At 37.4% G+C, this 27,045-nt stretch overlaps 1 protein-coding gene across 1 annotated transcript; it reads left to right on the top strand.

Moving 5' to 3' along the window:
* Positions 1-26,904, top strand: LOC131979050 (mitogen-activated protein kinase kinase kinase 20-like). The gene is made up of 12 exons (XM_059342937.1): positions 1-125; positions 1,808-1,997; positions 4,238-4,325; positions 11,926-12,027; positions 12,527-12,592; positions 12,714-12,742; positions 13,506-13,643; positions 16,947-17,033; positions 18,486-18,560; positions 18,651-18,757; positions 23,089-23,224; positions 23,976-26,904. The coding sequence occupies exons 2-12, from the start codon at positions 1,839-1,841 to the stop codon at positions 24,285-24,287; spliced, it is 1,299 nt and encodes a 432-aa protein (XP_059198920.1). The 5' UTR covers positions 1-125; positions 1,808-1,838; the 3' UTR covers positions 24,288-26,904.
* The last annotated feature ends 141 nt before the right edge of the window (positions 26,905-27,045 follow it).

Consider the following 27,045-nt stretch of genomic DNA (forward strand, 5'->3'; position numbering starts at 1 on the left):
CGCGGAGTGAGTGGAAACATTAAAATAACGTCACATGAGATTTCCCGGAACTCGTAAGTTCATATCTGAAAGTTTGTAACCGGCGACGACCTGCTCTGAAGACGAAACATTCACACTTAATGTCGGTATGTATGTTTACAATGTCAGGGTGTGTAAAAGTTAGATACAGTTTTCACATGGAAGCTTTCAGACATCCATGCGAGTTAAGGCTGGCTCATAATGTGGACTAGCAGTAGGTTATACAGGATAATACACAGGTTTATTTTATCTTCTGGGCTGTTGGGTGTGACACATTTAAAGCAGTGTTTATAAAGGTCTGCTGTGGGAGAGTTATGACCGCACGTACAGTCATAATAACACTGAAAGGGATAGTAATGCATGTTTTTTCCCACTCTGGTATGTGTTGGTACAGTAAACTTTGGCTTTCTGAGGATTGTGTGTGCAGCACATCATGTTGTAGGATCAATCACAGTCCCTGAAAGTCAAAGGGGATGTCAGTATATTCAGTTTAATTTAGAATAAATCAGACAAAGGTAAGAATACTTAATATCTGGGAGAGAAAAACAGCATTTTTGCAATTTTTGCATGTAAAATTAACAATTAATTGGAGATTGAAACAATTGGCGACCTATCGATTAGTCGACTAATCCTTGCAGTTCTTAATGTCTGAATAAAGCCATGTAATCATGCAATTTAGCCCAATAATCTAACCCACACAGAGCATGACCAGCACAATGCACTGTAAGATAATTGATTACTATTAAAGTCTGCGTCTGTGTTTAAATATAACTCAATTTTTCAAATGTGATTTAGAAGCCGACAGCTCCGCCTACTATCTTCTCCCTTTGAGTGATTTATTCTTCATTTAGTTCTGATTACAGTAACTACCTGTGGTTTGACATCTGGCTATCAGGCCGTTATTGTTGCAATGTTTGCTATTAAGTGAGAACTGGCAGGAAGAAGTGCTGCCATATCCCAGTAACCCTGGCTTCTTGAGTGGACGGACAATACTGTGGGATGGTCCTCTGAGCAGATTGCTGTGAGGCTAAGTATAGCATGCATACAAGTAAATCAGCAGAAAGCAATGGCCCCCCTTTGTGACGATGGAGGCATTTCCCGCTGGGCTTGATAGCAATCCCAATGACGACCCAGGTAACAGCCTTTTAAAAGCCGTAATTGCATAGCTTGAAAAGGGAAACCTATGAACAAAAACAGAGCTACTATTTCCTGTAATGATGGAATTATGTCTTTTACAAGATGCTCTTATGCTCTTAGGGACAAACAAAAGGATGTGATAATCAATCTGTGTGGACTCCAGTTGGGGAGCATTACGTCTACACCAATACGGCAAGACGGCCTGAGAGAATTTGAGGTTTTCTCCATGTTTTTGCTCTCTCTGTTTGTGGCCTTACTTGTACCGAACACAGTAGACCATGCTGGAATAGTGTGTGACTTTGGCTCCATGCTCGCAGCATACCAGGCATGCCATCATCCTTATACAAGCAAAGTCTGGACCCTGAGCTCATTGCTTACTGGTACTGATGATGAGGAGTGCGTGCAGAGCAACAGCATGAAGAGATGGTCAGTAAATAACAGAGCTAAAGCCAGGGATATCATAGCGACACGGCATGCAGAATCAGCCTCGGTGGTCCCATTTCGGGCCATGTTGGAGTGTGCAGTCACACCCTCAAATGGGACGTTTCAGAGGAAGCTTTTCTTTGAAGCATCTTGCACAACAGGAGTACGTTTGTTTTACCACAGTTGAGTGAACCAGACTTCCTTCCTTCCCTGTGACCCCCTCTTTCAGAAGCAGAGTTGGTGCTGAGTGCCATTATGAGATGTCGTCTCCAAGCGCCTCCTTCGTGCAAATCAAGTTCGATGACATCCACTTCTACGAGAACTGTGGCGGTGGCAGCTTTGGGAGTGTGTACCGAGCCAGGTGGATCTCCCAGGACAAAGAGGTGGCAGTGAAGAAACTGCTCAAGATTGAAAACGAGGTAGGAGTCATAATTGCCTCTGCTTTTCATATACTTTTTAATTGTCAGTGTAGTAATCATTTTAATTGCCACCCCATTTAGCGGGATGTGGTGACTTCTGTACCCATCATTCATGGTCATTATACACCCCCTCTCTTACAAAAGTGCCGCGAAAAGAAACACTATTTCCAAATGAAAGAATGTATTTGGCCCAATTACAGCAGAGACTGTTCTTGAGATCTCTTTGAAAGCTCAGGCACATTGTCTTACAGACAAAAAAAGAATTATCTTTGAAATCTTTTCAGGGAAATTGTATTACATTTGTTGGCCTGTGATAGGACGTTCAGAAAGTGATTCATAGTTTCTTTTATGAAATTGTAAAAGATCACAGATATCCATTCATCTTCACTCAAGTGTTGGAGAGATGATTGTTCGGTGAAAATAATAATGTAATCCTTTCACATTGAACCAATTGTTCAGTTAATTACAGTGTTTGGCTACAATTAAATGAATTGGTTTTGTCAGGTTTTCTTTCTGGGCCAGTATTAAAGTGATAGTTCTGATTTTTTGAATTGGGGTTGTATGAGGTACTTACCTATATTCAGTGTAATACCAACAGTAGATGGCGGTCAGCAGACAGGAGTACTGGTATGGAAGCTAAGCTGTATTGTGCACAGGGGCAGCAGCTAAATGTATTTCATCCTAAAAAACATGATCTGTTTCATTTGTTATTTTACCTTGAAAAACACGTTGTTTGCTGGTCTACTGCTGCCTTAATCAGTTAGTTTGTTTGTGTTGTGTGACTTTGGTGAATTTTAACCAACCCTTTAATATTCAAAAGTGACAAAATAACACAAACAAATTAAAACAATCGAGGCAACAGCAAAATGACTGTTTTTGTCAAAGGTGTCTGGTCGCTTCAAAGAGAGCATAGACAAAGGCCTCAGCTCCCCGTCGAAAGGGCTCTCTGCTGGCAAATAAAAGTGGAGAAAATGTATTAAATATAGCCGAAACTGAAACAGATAGAGATTTCTTTAGGTGCTTCTCCAAACTGGGGGGCGTGTCTGCCGACTCCCATCTATTATAGGTAATACACTAAGAATGGATAAGTACCTCATACAACCCCACTTCAAAATCCAGTGCTGGAGACACTCCTTACTTTTTCTGTATTGTCAGCATGAGGTCGACATTTGTGCTTGCTAGTGAAATGCCAACAACTATTGGACGAATGTAACTTCACGCTCCACCAACCCTTTAACTTTTTATCTGGCACCATCAACAGGTTTGAATTTCAGTTTGTCCAGTACTATAGAGCATGACCATAAACTGTATAAAACTTCCATTCTTTCTAATGGCCAGCAGGGGGCGACTCCACAGATTGGATAAAAATCTATGTATAAAATGACCCTACTACCCACTTGATTTATTACCTCAGTAGACATTTTCTTAACAAGTATATGGCTGCAATTGCTAGGTCCCTACTTGACAGGTCCCTACTACAGCAATGTGTATCCTTGACACATTCAAATAGCAGTGAGCATTGTTCATTGTTTACTTCAAAAATATGGACGCTATCTTTGTTAGCAGCAACTTTGCATGCAGCCAGGTGCCGGGCGTGCACAGTGTTAACAAGTTCTGAGTCAAATCCACCCCCTCTTGTTTAAATATTGTCACTTCTGGCTCCAAAAAACAAAGATGCCGACCAAAATGCTAAACAAATATGTGACGTCACCTGCAAATCTGATTACATTTCCAGTTCCAGTTTAGTGCTAACAAATGCTAAACTCAGACATGTTACCTTGTTAGCATCAGCATGTTAGCATTGTGATTGTGAGCATGTTAGTATGCTGACATTAGCATTTAGCGTAACTGTATCCAAAATCATACAACCTTCGGCTAAGATTCTATCATAATTTCACATTAACTACTGTGTTCTTACTGCTTTCGCGTTGTAATTAGACATGTAAATCTTCATTTACATGAATGAAATTTCACATGTAGATTGTTAAATATGTATAAATTAATTATACCTACACAGGCGGTGGCGATCTTATTCGAAATAACCGTGAAAACACCGGAAAGTGCAGCATTGCAGATGTGTCCGATTTGGGATACAGTCTCTATAGCTTAAAGCACAGCCGGCTACTAGCATTGTTGAGTGTTTCTTTACACCCTGATATAATGATGTTCAGACATTTTTTTAGCAAAGACATTTATTTAAAAAATAATGTATGTTTTCATCTTGTGTGTTTGTTGTTCAGGCTGAAATCCTCAGTGTTCTCAGTCACCGTAACATCATCCAGTTTTATGGTGCGATTGTTGAGGCTCCCAACTATGGAATCGTCACTGGTAAGATTTTTATAATACTAAAGTCTTCTTATTGACTGTGTCATATGTACAGTATGTGTCAGTGATCATCAGTGTACAACAGAGCTGCAGCGCTACATCCTGATAGAAAAAGCAGCCGCTGAATCTGTTTGCATCAGTTGCAGTTTGCTCACCGCTGAATGGAGCAGAGGTTTCTATGGAAGCATCAGTGAATGCCAGAGGGTTCAGGAAGTGCACACATTGATACAGTAGTTGTGTGCCCGTGTTTTTTGTGTGTGTTCAGGTTAGAGGCTGAGAAGAATAAAGCTCATGTACCAAGGGGCCCTCGATGCCTCTGCACAAACTTTCACTTTACTGTGGAGGTGTCATCTAAGTTTTATTGTACTTTAAACTCTCTTTTCTGCTGCTGTTTTGTGCTTCTTAAAGTAATAGCATTGATCTCCCCTCAAAACTCCAATATTTGGATTTAAGATCATCAACTGGACTCTTTTGCCGTCCTACGTTCTCGTTTTTGGCAGTTTCTCAATTTGATTCTTTTGCAGTTTTGCTGACGAAGTATTTTTCTTTTTATACCCACATGCTGTTCAATGACACCCCAAACTACAGATCATAATATTTAGCATATAGTTTATGCAATAAGGGCTGCATCTCCCGATTACTTTCCAGATTATAAATAATCTGCCAATTATTGGGCTTCAACTAACAATTATTTTCATTTCATTTTTCTATCTCTAGATTACTTTGATTAAAAAAAGGTAAAAAATATTGATCAGTGTTTCCCTAAGCCCACAATGACATCCTCAGATGTCTTGTTTTGTCCACAATGCAAATATATTCAGTTTACCATCATATGAGCATAAAGAAACCAGAAGATATTCACATTTAAGAAGGCTGAATAAGAGAAATTCTGAAAGAATCGATTAATCGGGTTAATTTAATAGTTGACAACTAATTGATTAATCTTTGCAACTCTAGTTATTTTCTTTTTTGATAATTTCTTCATTGTTTTGTCTGTAAGATGTCAGAAAATAGTGGACAGGAGTCCCTTGGTAGGTGAACGGTTACAGTGTTTTGTCGCTGTTGCAAGCCATACCCCTCTCTACCTTTCTTCTTCTGTCTGCCGCTTTCCTGTAAACTGTCCAATAAAGATGGAATTGCCAAATTATATTATTTAAAAAACAGAAATTAGTGGCCAAATGTCCATCAAAATTTCTCAGAACCCGTTTTGTCCAACCAACAGCAGAAAGATATCCAATTAACAATTATATAAATCAACAAATGCAAACATTTTAGAAGCACCAACAACAGCAAATGTTTGAAAATGTTGCTTGATAAATGCATTTAAATGATTCATCAATTTCCAAAATTATTGGTAGTAGGTGTGTTGTTGATCAATAATCAGTTAATCAACTCATATTCAAGCACTACACGTCAGATTTACGACAGACACGTTAAGATTTAACTTGCAGTTGCACAAATGAAAAAAAAAATGAAACAAATAAAAGTCTTTTCATTAAATCATCAGAGCCCCTCCAGCTGAAAGTCCACCAGACAGCTCTGCAGCACAGATATCTCTCAGCCGACATGCAGATAGGAAGCAGCGCTATAGGCTCTTAATGTGTTTACTCTCTCTACGTCAAAGGCTGAACTACTGAGCCTCTTGGGCTGAAAGAAAAAATAGCACTTCTGTTCTGACATTGCCATTATTAAAAGGTCTGCGACATTCAAGGGTCACTGTGTGCTCCGGAAACCTTGTGACTCCCAACAGGACTTTAATTGTAGATTATTGCAGACAAAGATCGCTCTCACTCAAATCCTGAGCAGGGTGTATCAACTCCTCTCAACATGTGGCAATACAGACATCCCAGAGTGCAGCTCAAACACAGAAAGATGTGCTTTGTTCTGTTAGTCAATTAAACATAATTAAAGATCCAATATTCACGTTTCTCCTCACTAGATCTAATGTGTGTTTTATCTAATACAGTGAACTAAACTATTTCTTTACATTTATTGAAATAATCTATAATATAAAGCAAATGCATTCAAATACCAAGAACAAGAACAAGAGTTGGACAAATCCTACAAGCATGTTAAGTGATATTGTTTACAGAAAACATGTTCTTTAAAACGTGGCTTGATCTGTTGGATTTGTGCTGTTTGAGGTTGAAAGGTGAAAGATAAACGCTGAGAGATTGTGATTCTGCTTGTCTTCCTTTACCTTTGTACCTATAAAGATGTTGCAGGAAGAGCCCTGCATTAGTTTTTCTTTTTTTGGATTTGCAACAGACCTGATGTGAGGTGGTTTAGAGTGTGATGTGCAAATTGTAGAATTTAATTTTGCAGTGTTGGGCTGCTTATTGATGTAAGAGGTGTCAGTGTGAGGTTGTTGAAATGTCAGCGTCTTTATACTCCAGTGCTTCTTTCTTATTGGATGAATTATTAAGAAAATGTGGGTTTTGAGAGTAGGTGACACAAACACCAAAGCTGTGTTTAACTTATCAAAACAGCTAATTCAGAATTTTTTTTAGCTTTTCATACAATTAACAAAATTGGCATTAGAAAGAGAAAATGGTTTAACAAAATACTCCACAATCAAGACAAAAAGAAAAACATAATATAATTAAAATATAAAAAACTAAAGCCTTATTGTTGTTTTTGGCGGCCCCTGTGGACAAACCTGGTATTGTTTTCCTGAGCGTGTTGTAAAGATCTTGATCTTGTGCGTGCATTTATTTTGGAAGAGAGTAAATGAAAGACACAAATTATTTTTATTTGCACTTTTAATAGCAGATACTTACAGGATGCAGCGATGAGGTTATGTGTCGATTTGTGGCTATGTAGCATCAATAACTGTCATATGACGACAGTGTAATAAAGTTTTGTTATCGACCAGTGTAAACTCTGTGGACAGGCATTAAGAATAAATATATAGCAAAAGTAAATAATCTTCTGGCTGATGGTCTCGTTTGCTTATGTTGGTCATTTTCATGCATCAGTATTAAATTGAGACTCTTTAATAACAAGTTAAAAACTCCTTGTAGTTGCTTTAAAAAAGATAAGGAAAGTGGTTTCTACAGTTTAACTTTCCTGTCATCATGTTTACATCAGGATATATATTTTTCTCCACATCACCCACTGAAATATTTTTCCTCTGTGACATGTCCATTATTCTTTTTTTTTAATTTTGACAAAAGAAACGATTAAATGTGCAATTAAATGTGTTACAGTTAAACTGGTCTGACTCAATTCAAACTGGTTTGCCGCAGGTATCTGATCTGATACATTAACAAAGGTAGAACCACAGAACACAAGCAAGACAACAAGGAAGCATTAACAGCGATAAAGGCATTTAAAGGAATGAGCAAGATGGCAGATTTAAATCAGTGGTTGCAGGGTTTTTCCTGCTGAGGTCTATTTCTAAACCTCAGTGACAAATGAGGAATGCAGAGGTGACGCTCTGCTGAAATGTTGCATTACAGCATTATGAAACTTTGAGCAACTGCTGCCTCTAAAGAGTTTACATCTTGCAGGTTTATATCCTTCTCTGATTTATTTTCTTTCTTTCAACATTAGGTTATCTACCCGCTGTTGGTTGCATGTAAAGGTTTTGCACATTCTCAGGCTGTAAATGAGCCCAAAAGCTGAAACACATTTTTCTTCATTGGAAAAAGATTACGATCATTGTGGGCAGAAAAATCTAATTTGAAATCTTGTAGAGTCTGCACTTCCGTTAAATGTTTTGCAATACATTTTTGCTATGTAATAGCTGCGTGAGAGAAAACTTCATTCAAGGAGTTAAAACTCTTCAACAGTTGAAGGTATAATATGTCACATTTCAGCATTAAAATGTCTATAAAAAGACTAAACTAATATATTTTATTGGGTTGTGTACTTGCATTATCCCACAATGTTGAAACCCAGAAATCTGTAGTTTTATGTATATTTATTTTCATTATTTTGAGATCCACATTGGAAATAACTGTTGCATTACACTTCCTTGCTAACCTCTGGGTTTGACTAAGTACACAGTCGCCCATAAAGTTGGAATAAAATATTTTTACGTCTTTCCATGAAATGATTGTGACAATGTGATTTATTATTGACAGATAAAGTCTATATCTTCTCTTTATTAATTGTATTAATCAATCTCTTCCAAACATATCACACTGATATTAAAGCCACAATTAACAGAGGATTGTGTCTGAAAACAAACATATTTAACTTTATGGGCGACCGTGTATTTAAGCATGTTTTTTCATTCTCAACTCAGTCCAATCAATCAATCAATCAATTAAGGCAATGGTGCATTACATTTAGTCACCCCTCAATGGCATCAAATCCCTTTCAACAGCACAGAGACGTGTGTCGACCTGTAGGTCGGGTGGATTCTTTATACAGTCTGGAATTCAAGTTTACTAGAAAATATCACTGGTTTTGGGTGGGTTCCAGTAGTCCAACTTTCACTTCTTTCTTTTCTCTTTTTTTCTGTCTCACACACACACACACACACACACACACACACTCACACACACACACACACACACACACACACAGGAACACATGCTGACTGCATCTACATATTCTGCATAATTTACTCTGTCACATTATTAATTTTTAATTGTTAACATCTACAAAGATATAGTATATAACTATATAACTTTACAGCATTACATTAAAAAGCCTAAAAACGACTAGACCTGTGATATATATTTTTTTAAAGTTATCCACTGACATTATACCACATGTTTCCAGCAATGTAAAAACACAAAGAAATCTGTAATTTTATTAAAAGTTGCTTTGCGTTTCATTTGGTTGCCTGTCCTAATATTCCCTGTCAACACATGCTGAAACAATAATTCACGAGATGATGGCTCATTTGTCTCTGATATGGGGCTTTTGTCAAGGAGCTCCAAAAACTCTTTGCAAGTGTAAAATCAGGGCTGAAGTCGTGTTGCTGCTGTAGTATTTTGCAGCGGTGAAAGAGAAAGGTCTTGTTGTCAGGGAGCTGGTTGGTGTTTCTATTTATCAAATCAGAATGTAATTAGCACCAGATACAGGACCAATGTTTATGGCCATCCTGACTCTGCCATGTCTACATTCATCAGCTCTGTTATAAATTTCCTCTCTGTTGACATACAGCATCAGGCCGGGCATTTCCTTATTTCTAGCAGCCAATATATAATCTATCTGAGAAACCTGAGTGTAACAGGATCTGCTGTCACTCAGCCGCATCATAAAACTGATGAATTGAGGTTAGTTATTGTTTTGGGGTAAAGGTATATTTACCTGTGAGATTAAAACTATGATATTAGACTGATTCACACAGAAGAGGAAGATGAAATGAAAGTGCAGTGTAAACAGAGCTGCTGCAGGTAGCCATATTATCCGAGGAATGTGGATGAACTTATTAAAGTGCAAAGTGCAGAAGCAGACAAGTCTTCACCTGCACACACAGGTGGAGTCAGGTGAGCTTATTTATGTCTGCTGACAGCCAGCTCTAGCTATAATGAACATATGAAAACGCCATGCAGAATTTAATAACAATAAAAAACAATGCTGTGTTTTATGATTGTTAATTAGACTGCTGTCTTGGCGCCTGTGCATGTTTACATTACTCTGTTGGAACATGATTGGGTTATTATGCACAAACAGAGGTTTCCTGCTGTTTCAGCTGGTCTATCTTTATCCAAGCACTTTACCGCATCTGATCTCTTTCTACTAATAGCAAACATGTTGATTTGCCTGTTCTACATATCTTTGTGTTTGATCAAAGCTCTATCTGTTTGTCTTGGATTGTTCTGTGACTGTTTTTCAAAGACCAATAAGAAGTTCCCCATTTAAACACTAGAAGAAGGAGCAGAAAGTTTAAAGCTGGGTGTTGGAAAGCTTTTTTATGATCATTTACAGCATGTATCTGTTGGACTCAGCATGTGTGCACTTCAGGAACAGAGTTTACGTCTACAGTGTCAAACTTGAGGAAGTTGTTGCTTCTGAGTTGACAGGCTGACCATAAATGGACACATTCTTGTAATGCCTGAGGAACCGCCAATGCACAAGAATAGCTGGCTCTGAGCCACGACTATATAACATCTTCTGTCATGTATTCTTCATTCATTCTGCGGCACGAGAGAATTAAATCAGAGCTTGTGTGCATTAAATGTGTATTGAACGCCACCTCTCCTCTTTCATCATCATTTCAGCTGTGGTAGGCTTTTTTCTGGAAAAGGTAAAAAGATGAAAGAAGAAAAGAAAAAAAAAGGACAGAATTTGCAAAATTGTCTTAAGCTCCTCCCACCAGACGTGTATGGACATATGCATGTGCTTCATGCAGTAGCCTATGTTGTTATCCCGATGCAATTATATTGTAGCAAATAACGATTTTTGTCTTTATCCTTTAATGTGCTGATTATTTTGTTGATTAATCATGGTCTATAAACTGTCAGAAAATAGTGAAAAATGTTAATCTGCCTTAAAAATGTCTTGTTTTTTCAGTCCAAAACCCAAATATATTCAGTTTAATATGATAGAAAACAGAGGAAGTCTCCATATTTGAGTGGCTGAAAGCAAAATGTTTCTGCCTTTTTTGCATGAAAAATGACTGTATCGATTCATTGATTATTAAAGAAGTTGGTGATTATTTTTCTCTCTTTTTGACAAGTTGGCCTGCTCTGCAGTGTAGGCAGTTGTTTCTAATGCTGGAATACCAACCTGTTCTGCAGGATTTTGAATCCGGCTTTAACATCCAATGTGAACACACATCTGCATTTATAATAATATTAATAATAAACTTTATTTATATAGCACTTTTCAAAACAAAACGTTACAAAGTGCTAAACAACAAGTAAAACAAGCATACAAGACAGAAACAAGCACATACAAAAACCAACAAACAAAAAAAACACCAATCCCCCCCCCCCCCCCCCCCCCAAATTAGATAGGACAGTAAAGACATGTTAAAATTAGGCGATGTGGTAAAATTAGTAAAAGGCTTTTTGAAATAGATATGTGTCAAGAAGAGATTTAAAAGATGTCACTGATTTTGCAAGTTGAAGATCATGGGGCTCTGACCAAAAAGCCCAGTCACCTTTAGCATTTATAGAGCAACCAATAGGAGCGCCTATTACCAGAAATCACCTGTGATTAGCCAAAGTCCCCTGTCATGGGCTAGGTTTTCTAAAACTTAAAAACAGAGCTCAAAGGAGGTGCATAAGTCTAGTTTTCTTGCACATAAATTTAATTACAATAAGCTGAAAAGCGTTTATTGAATTTTGGCCCAATAACAAAACCCTGCCTCCTCTGGCTTTAATTTGTGTTGCAGAGTTGATAACTTGTGGGCTCCTTGCAGCTCCAGTTACAGTCCGTGATGATTCGAGCTCATCCACAGCGACAGCTCAGTGACAGCAGCGATCTGTAAACAAGACACTGTCAGCTGGCTTCCTGTACTCTGGCACAATCTCAATATTAAATTGTTTTCACGTAATGCTCTCACATATTGCACTCACACGTACAATATGACGCCTGAAGAGTGAACAGCTTTGTCTCTGCAAGACTTTTCACCATCACAAACTGTCAGTCGCTCCCAACGATACAAACTGAAACATGGTAATTGATTTCTCCACAGAGTACGCCAGCGGCGGGGCGTTGTATGATTACCTGTCCAGTGCTGAGAGTGAAGAAATGGACATGGGACAGATCATGACATGGGCTGCAGAGATCGCCAGAGGTAAACGTGACAATTATTTCATCTCTGTGATTGTATTAGGAACTAACAGCTAATCAGGTATGTTGTCACTGTGAAATAAAATGTATTTTTCTGTGGAATTTTTAAACTATTCGGTCTGTCAATATTGTGTATGGTGTTTGTAATTTTATATTTCTTATTATTTAAAGTTTTCATACTTTTTATATTTTGTTGCCTACATTTTTATTAATGATTTTATATTTCTTGTTAATATTGCTTGTTTCTATTTATTGTCATTTTATTGATGCTCCTTTCTATTTTTGCTGCTGTGACAATGGAAATTTCCCCATTGTGGGACTAATAAAGGATAAAATATCATATGTTATCTTATCTTATATTTTTTCTGAGGTAAGGCCTGTTTACAGAAATTTACAAAATAACAACAAATTACACACATCCAACTCTACAGATACAGCATTAAACAGCAAAAAAAGCAGTTTCCAGTGATCTGCCTCTGAAAAACTCTTTATTTCCACATTAGGAATGCACTATCTACATTCAGAGGCCCCTGTTAAGGTGATCCACAGAGACCTGAAGTCCAGGAATGGTAACAGATTTTCTTTCTTCTTTTTTGTGTACACCAAAAGCAATAATATTTGTGTAAACATTAATGCTTCATATTTTTCTAATGTGAATATACACTTTTAAAACCTTATTTTTTCTTGCAGTTGTTGTGGCAGCAGACAAGGTTCTCAAGGTAGGATTTCATTATGATTTAAAATCTGTAGAGTTTCATCTCAGATCCATTTTTCTGCACAATAAACCGTCTCCGATTCTTAGCTGAATGTTTAAACTTTTATCTCAGATTTTCAAAGTGAACGTGAGCATGAAATACTGGTGTGTTATTTACCTACAGTCTGTGGACACAAGAGGGCAGTGAATAACTTAACATGTTCAAAAAATCACTGTGAAAATCCAGTGAAAATGTATTCATTATGGTAGGTCAAAATGACCTCCGAGAGTGGAGACCTCTGCCAGCACCATGCATTACCTTATAATGGTAACAAAAGTGAAGGAAACTATGTCTCCGCCCTTCAAAAAATCACTGACAGAGACTAACAGGAAGAAGATTTAACAAAAAATAATGAAATTACATATTACCTTTTATATGCAAGACAGTCAGTATGATAGGGCAAACTATTCAGTTACTCCAAACACATTTTGAAACCTCTTTTGTGTCTGATGCATTATCGAGCCAATATATGAGAACAGAGTGTGCCAAACAGCAGATGAGTCCAGTCTAAATGATGTGATTACAGTATCAGTATCAGTAGAGACAGACATCTGTAGCAGCACCAGATGTACACTTGCAGATAGTTACAGACAGAAACTAATTCTGCATTGCTGGTTTGATGAGTGCATAGTATGCATGTTGTTGTATGGATGGTGGGTTTGGATACTAAAATCAACATTTTGATTTATTTGCAGTGATAATCTTGAGTCTGTTTTCGTCTCTTCAGATCTGTGATTTTGGGGCGTCCAAGTTCGTGACCCACACTACACACATGTCCCTGGTGGGCACGTTTCCCTGGATGGCTCCTGAGGTGATCCAGAGTCTGCCGGTGTCTGAGACCTGTGATACTTTCTCCTACGGTGTGGTGAGTGATGAGAAGGGAAGGAGGGGAAAGAAGAATTCTTATAACTCTGACACAAATTTTAAATTTCAAATGCTGCGAATACTTCAAGATTCAAAGCATAACCAAGCGGCAATCTCCGTGTCTGAGCAGGGAGGCAAAGCAGGAAGTGCCTTAAGCTGCATTCTACCGAAAATTCCAGCAGGGGGCGCTAAGTTTGGCTGCAAAAAAAATCTGTCCATTCATTTCAGTGCAAAATGAGAAAATTTCTCACTTGATTTATTATCTCAGAAATTTTTTTTAGGACAACACTAAAGTCTCAATCGCTAGCAAAAAAATTTCTTCAAGACAATTTGATGTTAATAGTTCTAATAATGGCCCCATTTAGAAGAAATTAGAAGATGAAGAATCATATGATTTGGGGCGTGGCTACCTTTGATTGACAGGTCACTAACAAGGCGAGCCGTCATCAGGAGAGAAGCAGTAGCAATTCGTATCCACGGCAACATGTCAATAAAGTTATATATAACATTATATAGATATAATATAATATAATCATTACTGAGTGACAAGAAGGGAAGGAGGGGAAAGAAGAATTCTTATAACTCTGACACATATTTTAAATTTCAAATGCTGCGAATATTTCAACTTTTTGTCAAAGTGTGACATTCAAATTCTAAATCAACATCTGAAGACTCATATTTTGGTGGTGGCTGTGCAGGATCGTTTCAGACTTGTGATCCAAAAATTTCCCAAAACTCCAGAATTCAAAACATAAATTTCCTCAGTACAATCAATACTTGTTTTTATGATTCTTACAATTGTGCATGTATCATTGGAATCATTAGGAAATTAAATAAAGTAGTGGGCAAATCAAAGTTGTCAAAATTCATTGAGAAACATAATCATTTCTAAACGTCACAACATGTTTTTATCCAACACAATATTCTGTTTCAGTGTATATTTGTTGGCATTTAACCAATCAATATAACAGCACCATAAAAAATTACATTTATATAACCACAATAATAAAAAAATTGGGTAACACTTTATATTAAGGTAAACAAATTCAACATTAATTAGTTGCTTATTAGCATGCAAATTAGTAACATACTGGCTCTTAATTAGTCATTATTAAGTACGTATTAATGCCTTGTTCTGCATGTCCTTATTATACAACCAGTAAGACATTAACTACGAGTTAATTCCCTCAATTACCTCAGATTTATTGCTTATTAATAGTAAGTAAGGAAGTTGTTGTATATGAGTTACAATCTCAATATGCTCTGCTTTGTATGGACTTTATAAGGTGTTAGTACCACAAGAATAGTTATTCTCCCTTAATAACACTCAATGAATATGGTCTGTTCTAACATGACAAAACACAAAACTACAAGCTGTAATAGAGTCCAAATAACTCTAAATTGAGTCTTTGTTACTTATAATATGTTCCCCACTAAAGTGACATCTTGATCATACTAATTTGCATGCTTATAATCAATTAATTAATGTTGAATACATGTACCTTAATATAAAGTGTTACCAAAAATAGAATTCAGGTCTTAAACTATTTAACCAATAAAGTTGACTTCATAAAAAAAAAGATCTGATTACTTACTTGACTAATTCAAATTGAGGATTTGTTCTTAAAAAATGTTTAGCCAGATAATGTCATGAAATATGACCAGAGACATTTGAAAAATTTGAAAATTTGAAAAATGTCAATACAAAAAGAGACATGCAGTACAGTCCTAAAGTCTCTGTCAGCCTTGTTCTTATAATTTAGAGTTCTGTGCACAAATGTGCCTAAGTATCACGACTTGGTCTCAGCAGCCAAATTGTCTTTCCGAGTCTACTGTCCGACTCTCTTTGTTCAGTTCAGTTTTGAAGAAGCGTACTGACCCTTTATACTACAAGAAGTAACTTTCAGCCTCTTTATACAAAGTTCAGAAGTTTGACTTACAAGCCAAAGTTGAGGAAAGCTCTGAAGAGTGTCTTTAAAGCTTTACTTTTACATTCTGGTTGATGTCTGTCATTTCTTTTATCAGTGAAAATCCAGTGAAAATGTATTCATTATGGTAGGTCAAAATGACCTCCGAATGTGGAGACCTCTGCCAGCACCATGCATTACCTTATAATGGTAACAAAAGTGAAGAAAACTATGTTTCCGCCCTGTGATTCAGATCTGCTCCATAATTTATCAGGTTCTTCTTTGGCTCTTGCTGCATCCTTCTACTAAGTTTTATGTAAATCATGTCATACGTCTGTAATCCTGCTCACAAACTGAACAAAAACATTGACAAGACCAGTGAGACTCAAAGCCTGACCCACTTATAAAACAATGCCTTTTATTTCTGTCTAAAAAAACAAACCTATGTTAAATTGAATCAAATATTATAAATACATTTGCAGAAGATGCCCTCAAGTCATTCATGTCTCAAAAAACACAACTGTCAGTCAGCCAATCCCACTGATATTTTCATTTCTGCATTTTTTTTCTTTGCTTAAGTGGACAATAGAAATTATTGTGACCTTTGCAGAAGCACAGCCTCCTTCTGTGTGTTTCGTCTTCTCTTGTGAAGTTGCAGTCGAAGGAAGGAAGTCGTTTCAAAATGGGAAGCAGCTACTCTTAGTCTTTAACATTCCAATTCCTGTTACAAAAGAGTAAATAACTAATAAAATTAATTAACAGAAATATGTTTCCTCAGGTTTATACAGGAGTTAGGATTTTACAAGCTTAACAGACAATGTTTATGATTGCAGTGAGTGCTTTCTATATCAGAGTTACTGCAAAATGAAAGCAAATTTACACTAAGTATCCAGTTTTCCTGCTCAAACACTTTTCTGAGGAGCTGATTTCTATAGTAAAACACATATGTGTAATGAGAGGCAGCTGGCAAGTGCAGAGATATGGTACACATATACAGTAGAGCCCTCAGGTGTTGGAAAAATGTCTCTCCTTCACCTTTCATGATCAATTTTTTCCAAAGACGCAGGTTGTTATTTCTGACTCGTGGCTGAATACCGACTGAAAAGCACCTAAATTATCAACGGAGAACTGTTCAAGAATCATGAGAGTCTTTAATTGTAGTTGAAAAATGTAAAATGATTCTTTTTGTCTATTTTGTATGTTGCATGTGGTCCCGAGGAAAGGCAGAAACATGTATTTAATGTTTATTTGAATGTTGAAACAGATAAAAAGCTCCTTATCTGTTAGCAATATTTATGTATTTATATAACTTTGTTTTTGTGTATACGCATACAGTGCATGTATGCGTGTAATTTTTACAGTATTACACTGACCTTTGCTCTTGCCTTCTGGGACAGGTGCTGTGGGAGATGCTCACCCGTGAGATCCCCTTCAAAGGTCTGGAAGGTTTACAAGTGGCCTGGCTCGTTGTGGAGAAAAATGAGGTAATCTGGAGTGTGATTGAGTGTGTAAACTATATATAGTATTGAACCTAGAAAGGGGGTAATCATTATTGTCCAGGTAAGTCAAAGTTTATTTATAGAGCACATTTAAAAACAACCTCAGTTGACCAAAGTGCTGTACAGTTATTACAATACAATAAAAATCATACACCAATACAGTAATAAATAGAAACAATGAAAACAATAAAATACTAAAAACAATAAAAAAAAGTAATAAAAACTCAATCTAAAAACAGAGTTAGAGATAAAAAAATAAAAGATTAAAAAGTTAAAAAAAGCAAAAGATTCTTGCCTAGCTGGGACTGAATGCCAAGCTGAATAAATAGATAAATAAACCTTCTTCACACTGAATCAATATTTTGGTATATTTGCAGCATACAGTGTGTGAAATATCTCGTTCAGGAAATAGTTTGCTTTCCTGACGAGAGTTAGATGACAAAAGGGAAACTACATACTATCATTATAGATAGTTTTGGTGTCAGTTACAGTTAGAGTGTTGGAGATATCAGCCGCCTCATCAGAACTATATGGCACTTTTGTTTTCTTGTGGTGCTTTAGCCGCCAAAAAATACAACTGAAACTCAACAGAAACGTCTCTGTCCAGAAATCATGAACCGGTTACTCAAAATAATCCACAGACCCTGTTGTGGATGGTTTCATATAGGAACTATTTTCTTTCTAAGAACTACGTCCGTCAACTGCATTATAGCAAAGAAGGAAGCGTGCACTCAGGTATGTATATGTGACAGCATGAAATTTAAACAATAACAGCGTCCTCCTTTGCTGGTCGAGCTATAAGTATCGAACTATTAGTTAAAATATAATCTTTATAAACAGATTATCTCTATGAATGCAAATTCTTCAGGCAACATTATCATAATTTGGTATCAAAAGTGCTCTGATTTCTGTTTTTATTCTGAGTATTAGCAGTGGTGGTGCAAAGTACATTTACTCAAATCCCACATATGTAACTTTATACTTCTACTCCACTACATTTTAGAGGCAAATATTGTACTTTTTACTCCACTACATTTAGCTGCCAGCTTTAGCTACTTTTCAGATCAAGATTTAACATGAAAAAATATGATCAAAGATTATGTATGTTTATTTAACCACATAAAAGTATATTAAGTAGTTAAAAATAGCTCTACCTTAACAGTAAAATGCTGCTTTCATAAATGCATCAATAATAATAATCCATTAATATATTTAGAATATATAAAACATTCATACTTGGGGGCATTCATACTTTTGATACTTTAAGTACATTTTGATGCTGATACTTTTTTTGAATTTTTTTTTATTGAATTACGTTTGAATGTAGGACTTTTACTTGTAGTGGAGTAATTCCACATTGTGGTATTTGTACTTTTACTTAAGTAAAAGTACAAAGCTCTGAATACTTCTTCCACCACCTCTGACTGTGTGTTTCAGAGGTTAACCATCCCAAGTGGCTGTCCTGCCAGCTTTGCTGAGCTCATGAGAAACTGCTGGAGAACGGAGCCAAAAGTAAGTGACACGCTAAGAAACATTAGCATGCGAACTGACAACACATGTTTTCATTTTAATAACAGAGCAAATGTTTGTGTGCTGATTTAGGAAAGGCCAATGTTCAAGCAGATCCTCTCCACTTTGGAGTCCATGTCTAATGACAGCCAACTTCCTCAACAGTGCAACTCTTTCCTTAACAACAAGGCTGAATGGAGGTAATGTGATCAGCTATTCTCCCAGGCCCAGTAAATGTATTTATAACTCTCTTTTTTCACCAATATACTGCCTCAGCTTAAGGAAATGTGCAACTGTTTTCAAAGAATGATGTGGAAATGTAGCTGATGGGGGCCGTGGAATACAAAAAAGGACTTGAGATCGTGCATATAGATCTTTAATAATTACACTGATAGCTCCATAAAGGCATGAAAACCTCCAAAGAATCATCCATCTGGATATACTTCCTCTCTTTACCCATAAGGCCCTAAAAATAATCACCATCTTTTTCAAGTAGAAGTGTTTAATTGGGTTGTATGAGCAGCTGGAGGTTTGGTGATGTTCAGCGCAGCCTGAGTCTCAGCTGTTACTTTATTCTCTGTCTGCCTCTCTGCGGGGCTTGTCTGTGCTCTGAGGTTTTTCCTCAGAAGTTGTGCTGCTGGTGGCATCATGTCCAGGCAGCCATCTGCAGGTGGAGCAGGTTGGAGTGAATCTCACTGCTGGAAAACAGAAAGTGAGAATGTGTGGCACAGAAAGATGCATTTGTTGTAGCTCAAGAGGTTTGATTGTATCAGCTTATCTGGCTGAAAGTGGAAGGAGAGGCGTGTGGGTGATCAGAGCAGGAGGAAGCTTCACCACAAAGAGGTGTTGTCTTGACCTCAGAGCAGCAAGATCTGCTGGAGCATCTCAGGTATCTGATTTTCATTACCCAGGAAGAAATATATAGAGCGTGTAGAGCAGGGCTATATGTTTATGGTTGAGGTGCTAACTTTTGGTCTGAGGGATGTTTGAGAAGACTTATATCCATACTGGCTGCACAGTACAGAAAAATAGTGACTGGGGTAGAAGTTGACCGATAGTATAATTTTTAAGGCTGATTTAATAACAATAGTCTGGATCTGGAAGATGCCAATTAATCAGATGATATCATCTTATCTCAGTTGTTCAGGACCACATTTTCTAAAATGCCAGAAAAATCTGTTAAATTGTTCAGGTTATTAGATTATAATGAGGAGTTTATCACATGCACAAAGATATTTTCAGCTAATTTTCAGCCCCATTGTCCCTCAGATGATCAGATATGGCCCATAGTATTGATACTTGTGCTTCGGCAGAGCAGGAGTAATCTTCAGTCTCATGCATTCGTAATTTTGGTAAATAAAAACTACACTGTTGCCCATAAAGTTGGAATTACCTTGTTTTCAGACACAAAATATTTTATTCCAACTTTATGGGAGACAGTGTATCTCAGGTTTGCAAAACATCGTTTTGGTGCCACTTAACTGATCAAACGATTAATTGGTCAACTTTTATTAGCGGGCGTATGCAGTATAACAAGTCGAAGAGACTATTGGTACATTTCCACCGGTCGATGGAGGCCATCTGAATGTTTTCTAAGGCGGTTGCGCAGTGTGTGGTGGGAGGCCGGTGGAGAGTTTAGAGGTGTGTTCGCCAGCATGAATTAGACAAGACCTCTTCTTTTTGCAAACCACGCCACGCAGCACGACGCAGCTGGCTCATGAAACCAAGTGGTCAACCTAGGCAATGTCGTTGTAAAATGAAACAAGTTTTAGCAGTGGCACTGCCTATTTCTTGCCTCAAATGTTTTCAGAACATTTTAGTGGATGGTTAGATTGAATAACACAAAGTTTGCAAACAAGTTGTTTCCTGTTTAAAATGTTAAACAGAGAACCAGGAGAACTAAACTGAAGTACAGCTGAGGCTGATGGGAATGTCTTTAATACAGTCAAGGATTACGTTAACATTAATAAACATTTCATGCTAGCTGAAAAGTTAAGGTAACTTTTATGTTGTTACACTTCATCCTGAGGGCGACATGAATGAAGAACAAAAACTTGATGTCAACCAGCATGTGTTGAGCAGTGCTACAGACTTTAATGTACACACTCACTCACTGTTAACTACTAAATAATAAAACATACTATTATTGGACTAAGAAGTAAATACAGATTGAGACACATTAGTTTAATAACTTGTCAAACTAAACAGGCATCTTCTGCTACACTCTGGACAAAATAAAAACAGACATTTCTTTGGTCATCTTGCAACAGTTTAAAAAACTCAATAAAAAAGAGAATTCTGCAACGTTCAGGACGACGTGGAATGCCAAATGGTTTGTCAGGAAAGTGGGAGGCCGGAGAACAAATTATTTGGGAAGTTGAGCAACAGTGGAAATTGTTTGAAGTGGGAAGCGTTGGGGTGGAGGCACCGGAGGACCGGGAGGAGTAAGGATGGGCTTTCCTGCCTGGACTACATGTGTTTATGAACAGAAAGTGTGAGAACTAAGTTTTTGTTGGGCTGGAGCACAGCATGGATTTCCACAACACACTGTGCAGCCCCACCTGCTGGGCAAAGCAAACTTCCCCCAACGTGAAGTGAACATGAGGCATCGTCCTGTCTTTGGCATTCAAAGCTTCAGATGAATCACCTTCTGACTGCAGGGCATCACTGGTGCACAGTTGATCTTGATTTAGTCTGTGTCACTGCTTACTGTCCTAGTCAGAAGAGTTTCACAACACAACTGCAGCAAAACATTGTTGAAACTCACATAATTTCCCTTTCTAGTGGAAATTCCAAAGTTTCCAAAACTGACAAATATCAAGTCAACTTTTTTATCAATGCTGCCACATGTACAGGACATACATAGAATTGAAATTGCGTTTCCCTCTTATCCCTGGTGCAAACAGCTGTAAACATGAAATATAAAATATAAGTAAAAGATATAAAATATAAATGTAGAAACGTATATACAAGCAAAAAGACATAGAAGAAAAGACAGTGGCAAATCTGTAAGATGTAAATAGCATAAATATGGCGGTATGATGACCATGGAATATTGTTATAATCCAAGATGTGCTGTGTTCTGTATGTTATGTGATCTTTGTTAAGTGTTCTTTTTTTTGCTTGTTTTGTTTCTGTTTGTTCGTTTTGTCTCTTGAAAATTAATAAACATATTTCTTTAAAAAAAGATGGCGTATGAACAGATTAACAGAATAAATATGGCGAATATTTCAAATAAACAGTATAAATAGAAACAACAGTCTCGATATCAGTATAAAGTATAAATAGAAATATGGCAGTATAACAGAATCTACAGTACAAACAGTGAGGTCTGTCAAAAAATAGAAGATGTTTACCGTGTAAAACAGTTGGTGCACAGCAGCATCATTTAATGGAATGATGCAGCCACAAAGCTCATAGAAAACACATAATGAGCCACATTGTTACACTGGATGAACATAAGCATTGTAGTTCACTGAGGGTGAGTAAATATACGGATTCTACCAAACTATTCTACTCCTTAGTGTGCCAGAAACATATTTAGTATGTCCCAATACATAGTATGTCAAATGCCAAAACTACCAGGATGACAGCTCATTGACAGAAGCTGCCACAGATAAATGAGCAAGTAGTTCAAGACACAGTATGACAGAGCAGTCTGCCCCAGTTGTATGCATACTGCATGCAACACTGTATACTTATACTACATAAGGGCAGCTGCAGTATGTACACTGTAAAAATGTTTGTAGAAATTATAGTAAAACACTTTCAATTTGCATTAGAAATAGGGCGTTCAATTAAAAACTAACCTTAGTAGACACTTAATTACCGTAAATCAAGGAATAATACAGAACTTAAACTGTAAAAATATAAAAAAACATTTATGTAAATGAATCAAGAAAAATACCATTATGTCACAAAGACACAATTACCCTAAAAATAACAGGATTAAAGTGTAAATTACAGTTTTTGCTGATATTTTCATTTAAATTTACAGTAGAAAACCCACTCACTGTATTTTTTTATGGTGAAGTTCTGGCAACCACAGCTGCCAGTTATTTACCGTAAATTCAACATTTTTTTTTTTTAAAGTGTACTAAAGGTAAGAGGAAAAGTATGTGATTTGGAACGCAACATGATGCAATCTCACATACAATCACTGCAGCAAAATCAGTCTCTCGGACACAAATTGTGTATGAGTCAACAGCTGAAATAGTCCCCAACAAGTGTACCATTTAGTCCTGTTGGAGACATTTTGCAAAACTACAGTGCCCAGCTGTTTTAGGACATAAATTACCTTTTTTTAAAATGTTATATGTCTGACCTATTGAAAAGAAATACAGAAATGGTCTTGGGGATGAAGGTGGACTAACACATTGTAGCTTACTGTAGCGTCTATGAAATGGAATATGTTGACAAAAATGAAAAATATTCAATCACACCAGCCTTAAATGGAAAAGTTTTTTTTCCCGTAATTTATGGGGAGATATCTGGTGCATTGATGACATTGCTCTCTCGCTGTGTGCTGCAGGTGTGAGATTGAAGCTACACTTGAGAGACTTAAGAAGCTGGAGAGAGACCTGAGCACCAAAGAGCAGGAGCTGAAGGAGCGAGAGCGCCGTCTAAAGATGTGGGAGCGCAAACTCATCGAGCAGTCCAACAGCCCGGTGAGTTCCTCATTATCTCCCCTCCACCTTGGTCCACCTTCACCCTCATGACGGCCACCACCAGCCGTCACGTGCTGACAGCAGCAGCGCCTCACGTCAACACTGCAGCGTGTTTCCTCAGTCCTGTCGGGAGAGGGACAGAATCCCCCTGATCTCCCTCTGGGGTGACGTGGAAATGAGAAAGCAATGAAATTAAAATAAAAAGTGTGTTAAGAAAAAAAAAACACATTAAGAGGACATCATGGGCAGTATATATTATTGGTAGGACTATTTATGTGCAGTGTCGTGCATGGTTGCCCAACAAGTATTTGCATCGTGATGCACAGAGTGGATTTCTCACTAGAATTCATATTGAATTGTGAGCGTTGCAGAATTGCATTTCACAGCTTTGCTGTTTGCTTTTGTGTCCTTGCATTTTATTTTATTTGCACGCAAAAGACACAACAAAGTGTATTCTGGTTTTCCTTGTTTGCACAAAAAACATGGTTTTCTCAAAATTGTGTGTGATCGAACACCTTTGAATCAAGTTGACTGTGTTTCCTTTCTCTTTCTATCTTGTTGTTCTGTTCGCTTCACTTTACCATCTAGTTTTCCTCTTGGGTTTGGGTTTAAATTGTCCACTTTTCTTATTTACACTTATTTTGTGGTTTAAAACTAATTACTTCCTTTTCTTTTCTTTTCTTTCTTTTCTTTTCTATCCTCTCTTCTCTTCTTCCGCCCCTGTGTCTCTCCACCTGTCTCTGCCTCTCAGCTCTTCTTACCTGCGGCTAAAAAGATAAGCGCTAAGTCGTTCTATCAGTCTAAGACGGAGGAATCAAACAGTTCACAGATGTCGTGTCAGATCACAACCTCCAGTAACGAGGAGGTCAATCTGCAGTCCATGATGAAAGGCTTTGAGGACATGTTTTCCTTGGACTTTGGCCGGCCCGTCCTGCACTCGGGCATGCAGGTCAACATGCAGGCCAGGCAGAACTCCTCCGTGTCGAGCAGTGTCAGAGAAGGACACAAAATCAACATGACTCTGGGGATGGGACGCTTCACTTGGTCTGACGACAGTGAATAAAGCTCTCTGTGTTGCCAACTGTCACATACTGTAATCCCACTTAATGCATTATTGGTGTCGTGGAAGCATTATTTCTAAATGAATTGCTTGTTAAGTCTTGATTACTCTAATAATCATGAGAAACACCAGAAACACATCTTGGCTTACTATTTCTTCTGCTTTGTTCAAGTTGTATTAAGGAATTGCTCAATGTAGCACAGCACAATATTATAGAATATATTTGTAGCCCTCCACCTATGGATATTATAGATGTACTTTGCTTTATGCCTAATGTACTGGATGTATAGTGCCATGCTGTGAAGAAAAAGCCACGTGAGCCAGTTGCTTAGAGGAGGCCAGGCTTTTATGATGAAGTGACATTTTGCTGACATTAAGATTGGCCAATTTGTTCTGGATGTGGTGGAGTGCAGTTGTTGAGAAGCAGTCTCTTACCAGGACGAGAAAGTACATGTTTTTTCCTCTGACTGACCCAGGTTCAAAACAGCAGGAGAGGGACTTTGCTGTGTGACTGTCAGCTTCATTCTCTCATTTCACATTTTACCTTTCAAACAGACTTATTTCTTAGGCCTTCACGTGTTTTAAAATATGAAAAATAAAATTCTGCACTTAATCATAAAGTGACTAATTTGACCAAATATGGATTTAAATTAGAGCTGGGCAATATATTGATATCATAATATGAGACCAGACATCATCTTAGATCATAATATGGCATAAGTATTGTCTCTTTGTTTTAAAAACTGCATTACAGAAAAGGGATGTTATTCTCTGATCTTACCAGCCTCTTGGAGCTGTTTGCCTTTGACCACTTAGTCAGTATATTCACATTACTGGTAATTATTTATCAAAAATATCTACCCTTTTTTATCCTAATTTTATCTTTTTATTGAGTTAAATCACAGTCCAGACCATCAAAGTAAACATTCATATATAGCTTATTAGCCTCCCTTATCTGGTCCTTATGTGAAAAATTGGTATAACAGAAAGTCATAATACTAAATTCACATATGTAATACAGAGGTAAGGACCAGTATTGTACACAGAATACAGGAATAATTAGACATAAATTGAAATGAAACACGCAACACGAACTGGGTGTGTCTTAATGTAATGACAACAAAGCGTAGATCATAAAAAAACAATGAACAGATGCAGACAACCTCACTTTAAACAAATGATGGTCGCACATTTGTAATGTACTCAGTCCAACATCCCCCTCTTTTCGAAAACACATCCTGTTGGAGATAAAATCGAAAAAGTAATCCTTTCCATCTTAAGAATGTAATAAATTAAGTCAATCCAGTCATCAATTGTCGGTATTTCTGGTCTTCGCCACTTCCTAGTAATAGCTTTCCTATCAGCAGCACTTAATCTCTTAAATAGGTATCAAGCCAGTAGCATGATGTAGCAATTCCTACTGGAAGGTTAAAAAATCTCTCTTCTATCTATTTAAGAAAGCACCAAATTGTCAACTCTTCAATATCATCACAATCAATATCAACTTGAGATATTGGGTCAAAATATTGTGATTTCCTCCATATCACCCAGCCCTTATTTTAATAGAATAAAAGTCTTCTGTCTGAATATTTTACGTACAGTATCACATCATAGGTCTAGCTGAATATTCGCCTAAAGAAAAATAATTAGCAATAATATCAATGTTTCTGCACAAAAAATGCCTCAGCCAGAAGTTTCAGTTTTGACCAAATACTGATTTTAACAGAATCCTTTCCTTCTGCAGACACTTTTTACGCAGAGTATCACATCTAACTGAATATTAGCCTCGAGACCTGCACTTTACAGTAGAGAAAATCGTATTAGCATTAGTGTTCAGTTAGGTATTAGGCTTCATCTGGGGGAAGGACATGCTTCCTTGAGCATAGCCCATTAAATTGTCCCCTTCGCTTGTTATCATCAGTCAGTCTCATGAGGATGTAATCCTCTGTATTCCTGTGTTGTTGCTTGTTAGCATCCTGCCATGAACTAATATTCCTATTCAAACGTCGCCTGTACTCCGGTGCCTTCAAGCCCTATACACACTAGACTAGACATAACAATTACCACTTACTAATATTTACATTTCCCTTTGTGAGATCCAGACACAATGGAAACATTCAGCCGCCTCGAGCTTCAAAAATCACACGACCAGCAGCTTCTTGATGTGACTTCTTTTCTCTCACTGTTTTGTCAATAAATCTTTCAACTCTATCTGTTTCATGAGAATCATGTTGTATTGCTACGATCATTACCAAACTCTTTATGGTAGAAGGCAGAACAGAGCGTGGATAATACCATTTCTATAAAATTGTAAAATATATCACTTCACTGGGGATTTATGTTGAGCTTTTTCTTGTGATATTAACTTTGTAACTCCCAGTGTTCATGCTCTGGTTACCCATCATCCACTTAGTCCACATGGGGGCAGAATTGTGTGAACTAAACCCAACTCTGAGACTTTTTTTTCTCCACACACACAAATCACAAACACAAAAACTGAGCTCCCCATTTTGAGTTTGAGAAAGGAGCACGGCAGCACGTTTGTGAAACACAATATGCTGCTTGAAAAGTGATGCTAAGTCACTCCAATGAGACTTTGGCAGCGGCAGAGTGTTTCTGAATCTGTTTACTTCCGAACCGCAGCACTGGAGGAGGCGGAAAACGCTGCAGGGCTGAGTGGCTTTATGAGGCGGCGGGCTGCACTGAAATGTATGGCAGCGACTGTCTATTGAGACCCGGCATTCAGCTCATAATCTGAGCT

The sequence above is a fragment of the Centropristis striata genome, chromosome 10 (assembly GCF_030273125.1).
Source record: "Centropristis striata isolate RG_2023a ecotype Rhode Island chromosome 10, C.striata_1.0, whole genome shotgun sequence".
NCBI lineage: Eukaryota > Metazoa > Chordata > Actinopteri > Perciformes > Serranidae > Centropristis > Centropristis striata.